This window comes from Zophobas morio, unplaced genomic scaffold, assembly GCF_036711695.1.
Source record: "Zophobas morio isolate AGI-343-1 ecotype UQ-CSIRO unplaced genomic scaffold, CSIRO_AGI_Zmor_V1 ptg000042l, whole genome shotgun sequence".
In the NCBI taxonomy this organism is placed as follows: domain Eukaryota; kingdom Metazoa; phylum Arthropoda; class Insecta; order Coleoptera; family Tenebrionidae; genus Zophobas; species Zophobas morio.
Genome location: NW_026972147.1, coordinates 32266 through 48553, shown reverse-complemented (window position 1 = coordinate 48553; position 16288 = coordinate 32266). Strand labels below are relative to the sequence as shown.

Sequence of the window (16288 nt, the reverse complement as noted above, 5' to 3'; positions counted from 1 at the left end):
AATATAAAGTAGGTAAACCTTTAGTTTAAAAAATATTAAAGCTAGCACTCTTCATTAACTTAAAAATTATTGACATTTAAACAGTTTTAACACAAAAGATCTTATGTTTAAACTTTAATTTTTTTTTATCTCTTATTTTAACATACTCTTTTTATTCATCAATTACTTAGAAACGCTTCTAAAATAATGCTAGGGGAGTGTAAATTTATCTAATTGAGGACACTGCCAGAAGATGTGAACTAAATTTTAAACCCCGATGAAAACCTTCACAAAACAGTATAACGAATGCACGCGTTTTTAAGTCGTTCAACCACTTATAACTCTTTTTCGCCCTCGTTTTCCATAATTTTAGTGGATTGAGTGTACTAAGTTTTCTTGTTATAATAAATTAAGTTTTAGTTTTAGTTTTACTTGTTTTTAGTTAATGTAAAATGTCCTCTATATCTTCACTTTCTTCGAAAGCTAATTCTCAACAAGTAAAGGAACACTCTTTAGTTGATTATAAACATATAAATTCCAATTTTCCTCAAGCCGTTCATAATATCAATAATTCTTTAATTTCTACAAATAGTTCTATTTTGAAAGCAAAAAAGTTAGTTGTATTAAAAGACCCAAAAAAGGTGCCAACTAAAAACTTTTGTAAACGGAAAACTGAAAGTACAGGACAGTTTACAGCTAGCACTCTTTCTGAATTAAGGCATCTTCGTATTTCAGAATCATTACAGTTATCCAAACCGTTTTCACGCTCTATACAAAATGACACTCGGTTGAGTTCAAGTAAAGAAGATAATTTTCTATTTTTAGCTAAAACTTCTTCTAATGAAACAAGGCCCTGTGACACAGCGAATTCAGAGCTTTCTTCAGAAATTGTAGCAAATAAAAAGTTTTTAGCGAGTAAAAATTTTATTTTCTTTAACTTAATAAATAAAATCTCTGATTTTTACACAATTTTTGTGACTAACTATAAATTTTTTAAGTTTTATATAAGATTTTATTTTTTTAAAATACCGACAATAAATATAATTTAGTCCTTAATATAATAATCAAATTTAATTCTTTTTATTACACTTTTAGACTCTAAACTTATATTAAACCATTCTCTGAATATTTCCAAAGCAGCATCTTTAGTAAATTAATTTTCTTTTTTAAATTTTATTCTATTTACTTCTAAACATATATTTACTATTAGACCACTTTAAAAAATACTCAATCGGCTAGCATCCATCAAAATTTACCTGCAAGTAAAGCAACTGAACATAAAGGTAACATATAAAAGTAAATAAAATTTGGTATATAAACTTTTTACTTTATTAGAAAGATGGAAGCTTAGTGATTTTGAAATAGGAAGGACGCTCGGAAAGTAAAATATAATTTTTTTAAAAAAATTTATAGTATATGAAAACTTATTACGTATAGAGGGAAGTTTGGTAATGTTTATCTTGCTCGAGAAAAAGATAGAGGATACCTCATTGCTTTAAAGGTTCTTTATTAATATTTCTTTGTACTCAAATTAATTTTCTTTGAATTATTAATTTTATTTATTAATGTATTTTTTTTGATAAACTATAAAATAACTATTGAAATTAAAAAAGGAAAAAAATTTTTTTTTTAATTTTAAATTTTTTTATAATTTTTACTCATAATTACAACATGTTTATTTATATTAAAGATAATTTTTAAATCTCAACTTGAAAGTGATTGTGTTCGTTACCAAGTTAAACGCGAAATTGAAATACAAGCCCATTTGTGGTTTTTTTATTTTTTTTTTTGCACATTAGCATAATATACAAATTTTTATAAATTTTTTAGTCATAATAATTTAGTTTATAAAATTTTATTCATAACAATCCAATGATGAAGCTCTCTAGATTTACAATTATTTTAATTATAGTCGAGTTAACAGTTATCATAATAAAGTTTCTTTAGGCTTCTATTGATTATTTTAAACTTAACATTTTAAATTTTCTATTTTACAATTGCAGAAACTTTAAAAAAGATTAATATTATAAAAATTTTATAGACAACCATATTATTTTTTGTTAATGTAAATGATTCTAAAATTAATATTATTTTTAGGGAAAACTTTTTTTAACGTTATTTTAAATAAAAATATAACTTTATTTATTTACTTTTATTAATACTATATAATAGTTTTATAGTATAATAAATATGAAACTATATAATTACAGGAAAAATTGAATAAAAGTTTTGTATTTATTAAAGCAAAGCTATAATTAAGTTTATTTTTTCAATATATTTTTCATTTCTTTTTTATTTTTTATGATTTTTAATTCAAAAATTATATTTATTTGTGTTTATTATTAATTATTTCTTTCATTTATTTTAAATTACTTATTATTAACAATATTTTTTATTTATTTATATTATATTTATTATTTCTTTTATTTTTTAAGAAAAGTTTAATAAATAATTTTTAATTAAATTATTATAATTATAATTTATTTATAAATTTTACTATATTTATAGTAATAATTTTTTATAAAACAACTTTTTTTTTTATATTTACTAAAAGCTATTTTTTTAGCGCTTTTATTATTGAATTTTTATATTTAAATTTAAAAAAAAAAAGAGAATATTTAATATAAAATTTTTATTTACTTTTAATATTATAATTATTATTTTTTTATATTAAAAATTTGGTTTATATTATTATTAATGAAAGCACATTTCAAGGAATTATATTTATTAAGAAGAAAATAATAATATTAAAACTTTGTAACTATATATACTAATTTCTTTAAAACTTTATAGAAGGAAAGATCCTTTTAATTTCAAAATTCTTCTAAATTTTATATTTTTATTATTTATAATTTTTTTAAAATATTTAATATAAATTTTATCAGAAATTTTTGAAGTTTAATAACAAAATTTTTGAATGCTTTTTTAGTACTTATTATTTTTTTTTAAAAAGTTTTTTATACATCGTTTAAAATATTTTTGAGTTATGAATATTAACATATATAATAAAATTTTACTTATTATATTTATTTATTATTCAAATATTACGATTGAAAATATACTAAACTTAATAAACTTTATAAATACATTGATAAAGTCTTTACATTTTTTAAGCAGTTATAAAATTTTTTATATATAAAAGTTGATAAAAGTTGGTAATAACTTAATATGATTGGTTGATTTAAAAAATTATTAAAATGAGTGGCTGATTCTACTCATCATTGAAACTTATATAGGCAGGGATATACTAAAAATATAATAATAATTAATAATAATAATATTCAAAAAAGTTTCCACTAGTACAATTAATAGTTTATATTAATAATATTATCTTGCTTATTACCTTTATAAATTTTACTTTCTAATTTATTAATAATTTATGTCAAAAAGTTTTATGAATAATTCTTATAAAAAAACTTAGCAAATTTATATGAATATAAGACTGTTTGTTTTATGGTTATCAAAACCATTTTACTTTATTTATTATAACTTGTTAAAAAAAATTTATAATATTGCTTTTTATAAGTTTTTTGATAAGTATTAATTATTGATAATGTAATGTTTTGCTTTTTACAAGCATTGACTTTCTTTTTGTTGTTTACATAATTTTTCTTAGAATTTTTTATTGAATATTTTTATTTTTTTAAAAGTAAAATTTATAATATTATTTATTCAATAGTATTTTTATTACCTTTTTATTAATATAATAAATTAAATAACATTTTAATAATAAAAATTTTAAGTATGATGATTTATAAAATTTTTTATTAAACTATTTTAAAGTTTTCTAGAAGAACTAAAGAAAGACTTACAAAAATAATAAAATAATTTAACGTTTTTTTTTATAATAAACTTTTTAATAATAATTTTATTAATTTGTTAGAAAGTAACTTTTTTACTTTTTTATTTTTTGTTATATTTTTTCTTACACACTTTTTATAATAAATATTGATAATTGCTCTAAACTTTTATTATTACTTATTTAAAATTTTTTTCTTATACTCTTTGAATATAATAATAGTAATAATAAATTTAATAAAGATAATTTATTATTATATTTTTAAAAACAAAATTTAATTAAAAGCTTTGAATTTTTTTATTTACTTATAATTATTTTAAAGTTATGGAAAACTTTTATAATTTTTTGATATATTTACCATGATATTATTTACAAACTTTTTTGTTACTATAAATTTATATTAATTTTTTATAAATATTTATATATAACGAAAGTTTTCAAAAGTTATCGATTTTTCCTTTTACTTATAACTCTTTGGAATTTAAAAAAACTTTTTAATGCGATTTACATATAAATTATGATTTTTTAAACCCTTTTTGTAACTATAAAGTTATTTTTCTTAAATTTTATTATATATAATATATATATTTATAGTGTTTATATATGAAAAGCTATTTTTCAAAATTCATAAAATTTATAATACGATTTACATGTAGAATATGATATTATTTAAACTTTCTTGTTACTATGAAATTATTTTTATTAATTTTATTTTTTTATACTATAAATATTTATAGTTTCATAAAATATTTATATATAAAAAAGTCTTTATTATAAAACTTTTTCTTGTAGTCATCCGAATATTATACGGCTTTACGGCTATTTTCACGATAAAGACCGCATTTATTTAATACTGGAGTACGCAAAAGGAGGAAATTTATATGACCGACTTACAAAGTTGGGGAAGTTTGAAGAAAGTCACGCCGCTCAGGCACTTTCATTATTATTATTATTATTATTATTATTATTATTATTATTATTATTATTATTATTATTATTATTATTATTATTATTATTATTATTATTATTATTATTATTATTATTATTATTATTATTATTATTATTATTATTATTATTATTATTATTATTATTATTATTATTATTATTAGTATTATTAGTATTAGTATTAGTATTAGTATTAGCATTATTATTATTTACTATTATTATTACTATTACCCTTCTCATTACTTCAATTTCTATATAAGTAATAATAATAATTATATACTCTAAATTTTTTGATTTACTTTTATTAAAATATTTGCGCGTATCGTAGCAATTTTAAATTTTTTTTCCAGTATATCAAGCAAATCGCCTCAGCATTGGACTATTGCCACGTGCGGTCCGTGATTCATCGAGACTTGAAGCCGGAAAATCTACTTTTAGATGACAACGGTGTTTATTACTATTTAATATTTTACTATTATTATTAGTCGTTTCTATATTATAATATTATTTACTAAATATTGTTACCATTCCAATAAAACCGATATTTATAGTTTATTGCTATTAAAACTTTATTTTTTCTTTTTAGCAAAATATTTATATATAATTATTTTAGTATTATTTTATTTAATTTTTTTTTTAATACTCATTATTTTTATATAAACAACTGATCTTTTACTTATTATTAAAACTTTTTTACTTCTTTTTCTTAAAATATTTTTTTATAATTTTTAGGAGTTGTGAAAATATCAGATTTTGGCTGGTCTGTTCATGCTTTTGGAAAGTAATTCGTTTACTTTTGATTATTATTAATAATTACTCCTTGTAATAATAATTTTTATAGAATATTTAATTTTCATTTTTAATTAATAATAATTTTCATATATAATTTATTTTTTTTAATAATTAATTTTTATAATAATAATTTTTCCATGTAATATTTTATATAAATCAGTATATAAATAAAAGTTTTACACTTTTATATTATACTTTACTTCCTTTTCCTTAAAAGTTCTTAGTTACTTATTACTTAGTTTTTTCATCTATAATAATTATTTTTTATAATAATAATTTTTATGTAAATATTTTATATAATCAATATATACTGAAAGGTTTTATATTTACTTTTTTTTTTCCTTAAGGTTTTTATTACTTATTATCTATTTTATTATTAATAATTATTCTTATAATAATAATTATTATATATAATATTTAATACCAAAAAGCAAATTTTGCATTATATATTTATAATATTTACACTTATTTTTACTTCCTTTTCTCTAAACTTTATGCATTTGTTAAGGATCATAAAAGTAAGTACAGGCCACCTTATATTGAACACAAAATATTCTTCGTTTTTTAAAAACTTTTTTTAGTCTAAATTCTTTATTTATTTCTTTTTATATATATTTTTATATATTTTTTTTAAATTGTTCATTACTATTACTATTAATATTTACTATATATTATTATATATTGCAGTATATTATTTACTCTTATTATTTTACTTTAGAGTTTTTTGGTGATATTTTTATACATTTTTGTAATTGTTTTTAGTATTTATTCTTATTATTACTTTAAAGAGCTTTGGTGATAAATTTTTGGGGGTGCCAGGAATAATAAAATTTTATGAGTTTATATTTATCGTAAATTTATTTATAACTTTTTTTTTTATTATGATAAAATATTTTTTCATTTTCCAATCTTATTTACTTTAAAACAATACGCTAGAAATTTTAGTGAATTTGAATTTTTTTTTTTGTTTCACAACTTTTCTTATTAATGTCTATTTAAAGTTAATAGATATATAAAAACTCATTATTATTACTATTTTTTTAACCAATCCGCTTTCAGGACTGCCGGTTATAAATTTAGTGAAATTTTAATATTTTTATAATACACCATTTATTATTTATACTTATTCATATTATAATTCAGTAACTGTGATAATATTATTAATGCTCTTGTATTTTTCAATAAATTAGTCTCCTTTATTTTCATCCAACGCGTTACTCTTCTTACTATTATTATTATTATTATCATATTTATAACTTTCTGTAGTTTTAGTGCTATTTATTTGTACTAATTATAGTGAACTCCAAATTTTTTTAATTGTTTTGCTTATCAATTATTATTATTACATAATTTATATATATAAATTTTATTATTAAAAAAATTACTTTTTTCTTTATTAAGTTTTTACTTTTCTAATACATGTTGTGTACGTTTATATTATTGCTTTCTTATACTTTTTAATATATTCACTAAACTATTTTATTTATTTTTCGAAAATTTATTGAATGTTTTCGATTTCTAATAAAAAATCATTAGTATATTTTTTTCAAAGAAAATACTTTTTTTTTATACTATTTTACGTTTAGCAATATTTTTATATATAAAACTTTTTTACTTTTCTAGTATAAAATTTTTATATGTATATTTTTATATATGAATTTTACTATTACTTAATAATTAGCGATCCATTTATAAGTATTTATTATTATTACATATTATTTTTAATTACTAAAATATTTTTTTCTTTACTTACTTTCTATTATTATTGAAATGTAGAAATAAACTTTTTTACAAATTTCTTAAATTCATTTTTTTTTACGTTAAAAAAAAAGAATTTATATTCTAATATTTATTTATAATTTTTCTTATAATAAACTTTTTTATATTTAATAATACTTATTATTATTAAATAAATTATAAAAGTTTTTATCATTTTCTTTATATATTTATTATATTCTCTTTATTACAAATTTTTTATTGTATAATTTTTCTAATTATATTTTTCTTAAATTTTTGCTTAAAACAAATTTATATTTGATTGTAAGTTTCTCATTTTCTAAAATATTTTAATATCTTTTTACTTAAGAAGTTTTTTATTATATTTTATTTTTTATATAATAGAAAAAATTTATATATAATAATGAAATTATTTAATGTTTTGAACTTTTTATATAAAAGTAAAAGTACTCTTTTGGAAAATTCGATTTTTTAGTTAATTTTATTTTTAATTATTTTTATTATATTATATTTATACTAAAAAATTTATATCATTAAAATTATCATTCTTTATTTTATTTATTATTTTACACGTGTCACCAGAAAGTAGTGTTTTTCATTATATTTTATTTATAATAAAAATATTGTAAATTTTTTAGATTATTTTTTTAATTTTTTTCTGTATAAAAACCTTTTTTTATTATCTATTATATTTTGAATAATTAAAATATTATATATCTTTAAAAAACAGATACTTATTATAAATTAAACATTCAAAACATTATTTTTACTTCATAATTTTTTTAAAAATTTATTTTTTGTTAATTTTTAATATTATTTTTATTTTATAATAAATATTTATAATAATTTTGTTTTACTATTTTTTTTTACCTCTTACAAATATACATATTTTTTTTATTAAAAGTAATAGTCGAAGGAAAACCCTTTGTGGTACTTTAGATTATTTAAGCCCAGAAATGGTCGAAGGGAAAGAATATGATTATAAAGTAAAATAAAATATAATAATATCAATAAAAAGTTGTTATTATAAATGCTTAATAATATATATAAATTTATAAATAATATAAATTAATATTTATTATTAATATAAATAATTATTATAATTAAAGTGATCCTTTTCGAAAATGTCTGAGTAGTAATAATTAATCTTTATAAACAATATAGAAACTACTTTAATAATTATATATAATACTAATAATATTTATTAATAAAATTTATAACAATGAATTTCAGTAATACATAAAAAAGTTAAAAATAGTAATTGCAAGGAAATATAATAATTGGTAATAATAATGATAATAATATAAGCAAAAGTATTAATACTTTTGCTTATATTATTATCATTATACAATTGCAATTATTTTTTTATTTTGCTTAATATTTTTATTGTATAATCGTTAATATTTACTTTTTGCTTATTATTGTATCATTGCTATTATTACTTTTTTTTTGCTTGTTATTATTATAGTAAAGTTACTTTAATTAAATTTTTCCTTCTATTATTATGTAACTACTGCTATTATTACTTCTTTGCTTATTATTATTGTTAGTACTATTATTATTATTATAAAACTACCTTTATTATATTTTTTATTATTATATTATTATGTTAACTTTTTTAAAAGGTGGATGTGTGGTCGTTGGGAATTTTGTGTTATGAATTTCTTACCGGAATCCCCCCGTTCATAGCAAAAGTATCGTGTTGTTATTATATATTTTGTAGAATTATAAAAAATAATTATTATAAAATTTTACTTTTTATTGTTTGTTAATGCTTTTTTTTTAAAACTATTTACTATTAATATATTTATTTTTTATTAAGAAAATCACTATTTATTATTTATGTTAATGAAGTTTTTATTATTATTTTTTATATAATAAAAAAATTTACTATTATTAGTTTTACTTTATTATATATGTTAATGCATAGTGTTTTTTATTTTTTATTTATATAAAAATATTTACTATTATATTAATCATATATCTAATCAATGCTTTCTTTACTTTTTATTTTATTAAAATATTTATTATATGTATTTTATTTTCACTATTTTTGTTATGCAAAATTTTCTTTTTATTATCAATCTCTAATTATAATGAGAGTAGTGCACATTTGCGTATGTGAGTTTTGCAGTGCTTTTTAGTACTTCAACTTTCCTATATTATACCATTTTACTGTTTATAATATAAAAGTTTTCGAACACTATTTACTATTTTTATTATATTTTTTTTAGATAAAGTCACGTTTTTATTATTATTAATAATAAAAGTTTTTTTTATAAAAAGTATTTACTATAATGATTTCTATAATATTCTCTTAAGAAGTATAACTTTTTTTATTATGTTAATGCATAGCTTTTTTTGTATATTTATAAAAGATATTCACTATTATTATCTTTATTTATGATTAATACTATTATTTTAAGAGCATATATACTATTATTATTTCCATTTATTATTATTATAATAGGATCCCGAAAGTACGTGTAAAAGAATAGCTTCCGCTGATGTAATTTATCCGCCTGAACTTTCTTCTTTAGCTGTTAACTTTATGAGAAAAGTAATTTTTTGTTATTATTTTTTTAACTTTTTTTTGTTATAAAAAAATTTTTTTAGATAACATTTTCCTTCTTATTATTTTGTTTATCATTTGTATTATTTTTGACAGTAATATAATTTTTATTCATATAGTAAACTTATTATAACTACTGAATCGAATAATTATTTACTATACTTTAAAATAATAATAAAAAAGGTTTATAAAAAAAAATAAAAATATTAATTTTTAAGAAAAATTTATGAATATACTAAAAATTCTTACTCGGCGCGTATTTATTATTATTTGGACCTGTTAAGTTACCTTATAACGGGCACTTAAATATGTCATGTGCGTCTTGCCTTCATTTATAAGCGGCTATATTACGTTGCTTTTCATCTCTTGGCTGATTTTGGTTGAGGCGCATCAGCGTTGCTATTTTATATTTAAATTATTAAAAAAATTCTATGTTATGAAAATTTTATGTTTTTTTTATATTATAAAATTTTTATATTTACTCTTACTTTATTTTACTTTTAAAGTTCTACCAATTGTTATATGTTGGAATTTATTACACATGTTAGCAAAAAAAATTTATTATTTTTCAGTTTTTTAAGAAAAAACTTGCATCTACTTTTTTTACTTCTTATGTATTAATATTTTAATTGTGTATAAATCTTAGTTGCTCCGTTTGGAACCTCAACATCGAATCACAGTTTCTGAAGTTCTTCTTGATTCTTGGATTCAATCTTTTAATAAAATATAAAAATGTATAGCACCATGTGGGTGATAGAACCACGTGGAATGTTAATTTTATCACGTGCCCACTACATATTCCTATGGTATAGTATGGAGCCCTACGTGGATCGGTAAGCGGACCTCAAGATGGCAAGTCATTTATACCACAATCAGTGTTTTATGATATTTTTGTTACAAGAAAAATCATGTACTTATTTTGGCTTTTTTTTTTAAGTTTTAAGAAGTTCAATAACTGCATTAAAAATTTTTATAGACGCCCAACTTTAGTTCTTTTGATAACTTGTAGAAGAGGGACGCTTATCACTGCAAAGCTCATATTATTAGGGGCTTAGTCCAATAAATATGCACATACACAACTATAAATCTTCTTAATTTCTTTGTTGCCTGTACAAAAAAAAAAGATGTAAATTTTCCCTTAGGGACATATAACTCCAATATTTAAAAAAAAATCAATTTCCCTTCACTTTCTGGATTTTTACGATCCAATAAGGCTCCCCTTTCGTTACTTATCTTAATTTTTAATTCATGCCGCCTCTTGAAGTAAAGTTATATTTGTACGAATTTTATTTGCACATTAGGAAAGCTTAAAATATTAAAAGTGATAAACAAAAGTTAATTTAATAATAATCTCCTTACAAGAATTTGCGAGAAATTGTACTACTGTTTTTTGGTGTTTATTAAATAGCTCTAGACTTCGTAAAGTATATATATACATATATTTATAAGGCATGCCATTAAGTATGTCCAGCTCTAATTCTATATACTCAAAACAAGTTTTCCGAGTTAAAAAAATACGGTTAACCATACCAACTGCGACAAGATGCTCAACTTCAAAAGAGAGATAAATAATATTAAGGCAGTACGCTATCACGACCTCTCGCGCTAGATGCAGTCGGTAAAGTAATACCTTGCCGTTATTATTGACTTCAGGCTGTGTAATAAGCTCCGTATTAAAAAAATCATATTAAAAAAAAGAAATAAATATAACCCCGCCTTAAGGCCTTATTTATGCAAAAAAAGGTTTCTTTTTTTTTATAAAGCTGGGGCTACTATGAGCTAAACATGTGTCGCATGGGCCCCCTATTTCTCGACTTGCTGGTGCACTCAGATTTGTGCAAAACTCTCGAATGCAGTTATAAAATATTTACAATATATCAATAACATTTTAACAATTTAATAACAAGTACATTAAATTTCTGTTTTGCACATTTTCCAAAATACTAACAACTTAGAATATATTTTTTAAAGTTAGTATAGGAAAGTCGAGTACTGTAACGGCTTAGTAAATCTACCAACTTATATAATTATTTATACACAGAAAAAATAAGAAATAAATTATGATAAACGCTTAAGAAATAAAGAAATCGCTGCTTTTGTGTTATATGATATGCTGGCCTAAAAGGCCTTTAATGTAAGAAACTTTGTTATCAACCTCTGATAGGAATTGTAGGTTAAGCAGTTTGAGTTAGAGCAGGTAACGATTGTTTATGTCAAAACAATAAATATAAAATAAAAATCATTAACAAAAAATAAGTGGCTTGTTTTTTTCTAACTTTGTGCTCCTCAGAATCCAAAGCCTTTTCTGTCGTAGGTTGACGTTGGTTAAGTAAATAAAAATATTATTAAATCTAAACGTCCCAAGGGCATTAAAGTTAAAGTTAGTTAGCCAACTTAGAAGTCTAGATGACTAAAAGTTAATATTTTGTCCTAATATTTAAAAAGATTTATTTTTTAAAATAACAGTTACCTGATAATATGTAAACTATACCTCTCTTTATTTCTCCAGCTTTTAATACAGTAAGGATTATTATCGATCAACTCAGTACATCGATATAGTGCATATACTTATTATCCAAGCTTTTCTATACTGTAAACTTATGATAAACATTATTTTTGTATGTGTTAGGAGTTAATTGTAGCTCTTAACTTCTGAAAATTTTCCATATTTATGTATAGAGTATAAGTTTGTAACCATGCCAGCTTAACGTAATCTATAGAGATTTTACTTTCGTTTTCGTTCTTCTTTATCACACACATTCAGTTGTAAATACTAAAGACTGAACTCTATGTAAACTAACAGACTATTAAGAAGTGTAAAGTTTATGCATTTCTGACGCTTTAAATAAAAAAACTGGTGTTATTTCATAGCTGAGATTAATATTTTGAAGTATGAGAGCAAAGTATTTGTTAAGACTAAAGCAGGTTGTTATTTTACTTGGTTGGCTATAGACAAAAAGATACTGTTAAGCTTATATAATTTTCATTAGTAAATATTATGTAATAGCTGCAAACCATATAGGTTTCGTGGTGACGTATATTATTACAATCATTGGCATTAAAAAACCAGACAAAGACGTTGCTGCCGCATGTAGAAGGTATAAGTATAATTCTTTTTTTTGGGTTTCATGGTGACAAATTAATTCATTCTTTTCATTAGCCGACTATAACTAGTTTGGGCTTTTTATAATAACTTTTTATATATATGCTTCCTTATTAAAGCAAATATGTGGCTATAAAATGAAAAAGTGAAAACGACTAAATATGCAATACTTTATTTCTACATGTAAGTTGCTGTCGCGGAGGCCTTCACAGATTATCCTTTAGACAAGTCCGACTATTTTATTATTATTAGGAAATTATAAAAAGTACAAGTTGATTCATTATAACCCATAATATTATCGTTACTCATAAAATATTTAATACATACACATAAAAAGGCGTCGAATGATTGCCTATTACCCTTAATATTCCTCTGTATGTGTAAAGTTATCAATAAAGAGACAACTGGTTATTCAGTATTTTTGTAAATTTTTTTAAAAATCAAAAAGAATCAATTGTTGCTCCTTGTCTTATAACAAGCTTTAGTTTGAAAAATTTAATAAACACTACTAACATAATACAACAAGTTAGGTGCATCAGTACCAAGATAAAGTACTAGTAGTGTATTAGGATTAGTTGTTTATTAATTTATATTGTGTTTAATCAGCGTTGGGTTTGTTAGTTTATATCTGTTATATCAGGTTGGGTAAACAGGTAGTTCATGCTGATTATTCTTTTAAGGTATGGTGATATTTGAAAAAGTTTTATTAATGGTGGTTTTTACCACTTTTAAGAGTGATGTTGACTCTGTTGCTTTAACATAATAAACACACAAATGGATTACATACAAACTATTCACTTTGTTATGCAAGCTTCGCGTTGAATACTAGCATTGCCCCCCGGGGCATTTCATTGTAATCTGCCGAGGAAGATCTGTAGTAGTCATAGGAAAGGCTCTAAACTAGTTCAATTCTAGTCAACATTAGTAATACTTTTAGTACGTAACCCTACGAAAAGAAAAGCGTGCGGGTCGTGTTGAAAAATATGCTTTTAAAAAGGGCAAAAACTTCATGTTTGATAAAGTCCTGTGGCAGGCGAAATCTTCCCTGAGTGTATTTTTAAATAACAAAATATTTGAAGGCCCTGTTCATTTTTTGCACTTGTTGATTCTGTGCCGTTATATACAATATGTAAAGCTAAGAATCGCCCGCGAAGAGTTCACTTCCTCAAGGTTAATTAGCCTTTAGGTTTCAAATCAACAGAGCTAACCGTCGTTTCAAACAAAACTAGTTAATGAGTCCGAAGGCATAAAGAGCAAGGCATAACAATAACCATAATGTTTGTTAGAATGTACAGCTTTGATTTCACCTACCACCCTTTTATTTCTTTTTCTTTTCTTTGAAGTGCTAAATCAGATAGAAACTACGTGGATTAAAAATCAAGTTAGCCATAAAACTTAAAACTTATATACAATTGACTTTAAACCTGCTACTTTCTACCTGGCTTAAATAAATAAAATATCATAATTAGCTTAATTTAAGGAACAAAACTAGTTCAATTAGAGTCGGCAATAGCAATACTTTAAGGACGTTCTCCTACGAAAAAGAAAAATAACTTATTTCAGCACAATTGTAGTAACATATAATATAAATTAACACAACTTATTGTAATTTTTTTATGAGTTAAAACTGAGCTGTAAAAAAGTTCAAGACAAGGAGGCCTTTAAAGGAGGTTGAAGAGTTGTTTAGAGGATTTCAGCAGGTGAGTATGAGTAAGAACCCGGAAAATCTTGGACGGTTCAATAGTGGCAGGCCCAAGTCGTGCCAGCGGTAACTTGGATTTAATTTAAAGTTTGGTGATGAACAAAATTTAAAAAAAAAGAGGACAGGGTATAAAATAAAAAAGTGCTGATACAGTACTAGTTACAGTAATACCGGTAAGTTATAACAGAGGTAAAAGTACTGGTATTAGCAGTAATATTTTAAATAAGCGTCATAATAAGAATTGGTTAAGTGGTTTTATTATAATAGTAACCGTTATATCAGTAATAATATTAGGTCGTATTGAAACTAACAGTGCTGACCATCATTATGGAATAAGTTTCCACCACACCAAGTGTGGATGCCCGCCTCAAGGGAGTAGGAAATCATTTGAGGTGTTGAATTCTAATCAAAGATTAGCAATAAAAATTATAATTGCGAATTCTGCAGAAAATGTTTTTTATATTGTTGCCTGCAGCTTAGAAATAAGATTTGAAGAGTAGTTTTGTTAAAATAGTATTGTTTGAGTATGGCTGGAAGACAAACTCCGTATTATATTGAAGGTTTTTATGATTATTAATGAGGAGATTGTCGACAGCAAAAGCTATATACGCCATTTAATCTTAATGAAGAAAATTTCTAGTTATATTTAAACGTGTTTTACCCAAGATTATTAGGAAAAGTGGATGATTTGGTTTTTCTTTGGTAATTATAGGAAATTAAAGAGAGGAAAACGCCATCGTTGTAGTAATACACTTAAAATAAATGTGCATGATGAAGTAGTTTTACGATTTTGATGATGTAGAAATGACTGCAGGCTCAGTTAATACAAGGGATATTCAAAATCAGCTTATGAAATTGGTTTGTAAAAAAGTTAATCCTCAGAGGTCCGCAAGATTTATAGATAAAATAAAATCCGAACAGCAAAAGTAAAAGGTGCAATATAGTAGCTTTATAAAGCTTGTGGTCTAAAAAAACATGCTTAAAGTAGGTTGAAGAGAAGTTTTAAAGGGTTAAGGGGTGGAAAAATTAGAAAAAAATGTAGAAAGAGGGAAGTGAGACTGAGAATTTTTAACTGCGGCCGCCCTTAACTACAAGAATTGCGTGTTGCAATATTAATTAGGAGCTTCTGGTTTTTTTTCTGGCTGGAGGACTAGACCTGACTGACCAGCTTTCAAGAAACTTCAAACCTGGAGGCCACTAGTCCTCCTACGCGGAGCCGGCGGATGGTGATCGCACCTTTTAACCTTTCCTAGTGGTTAACTAATTAGCGAAGAGAAAAAAAAGGGATTTTAAAATGTTTATTAGAATTTTTGTAAAAAAGAATATAAAATAGTAAAATTTAAATATATTAATAAATAATAAGTTTGCAAAATAAAAAAAAATTTAAGCAAATAGAAATAAAGCTTGAAGGGCTTAATTTATTGTAAAAGTTTAGTGGTATATACACAAAATGGACTCGAAGAACTAATCAAAATTGGTATCGCGAGTAATCAAATCCCTTTTCTATAAAAATTAGTTTTCCAAGAATTAAAATGCTTTTTTTCATTAATTAATTTTTTTTTAAATTTTAATTTTGTAGTTATTTTCTTGTTAGCATCAGAGAAGAGAAAAGTATAAAATATTAAGTAATGTATAGAAGTTATTATAAAGGCAACTTTT

The 16288-nt window shown here is 22.0% G+C and overlaps 1 protein-coding gene across 1 annotated transcript; it reads left to right on the top strand.

The window, feature by feature from the left end:
• The first annotated feature begins 186 nt into the window (after positions 1 to 186).
• On the top strand, positions 187 to 14699 carry LOC135141079 (uncharacterized). Its single transcript, XM_064071930.1, has 16 exons — positions 187 to 199; positions 805 to 894; positions 1075 to 1127; positions 1190 to 1262; positions 1315 to 1360; positions 1417 to 1480; positions 1670 to 1749; positions 4571 to 4709; positions 5074 to 5170; positions 5456 to 5504; positions 8163 to 8238; positions 8878 to 8946; positions 9723 to 9812; positions 10471 to 10512; positions 10565 to 10630; positions 14577 to 14699. The coding sequence occupies exons 1-16, from the start codon at positions 187 to 189 to the stop codon at positions 14697 to 14699; spliced, it is 1170 nt and encodes a 389-aa protein (XP_063928000.1).
• Positions 14700 to 16288: the final 1589 nt, after the last annotated feature.

What these genes read in the sequence shown, in the direction of transcription:
- LOC135141079 (XM_064071930.1), top strand. An exon ending in ATAGGAAGGACGCTCGGAAA is followed by an intron (nt 1,361 to 1,416) that starts GTAAAATATAAT and finishes TATTACGTATAG; the next exon opens with AGGGAAGTTTGGTAATGTTT. An exon ending in TCCCCCCGTTCATAGCAAAA is followed by an intron (nt 8,947 to 9,722) that starts GTATCGTGTTGT and finishes TTATTATAATAG; the next exon opens with GATCCCGAAAGTACGTGTAA.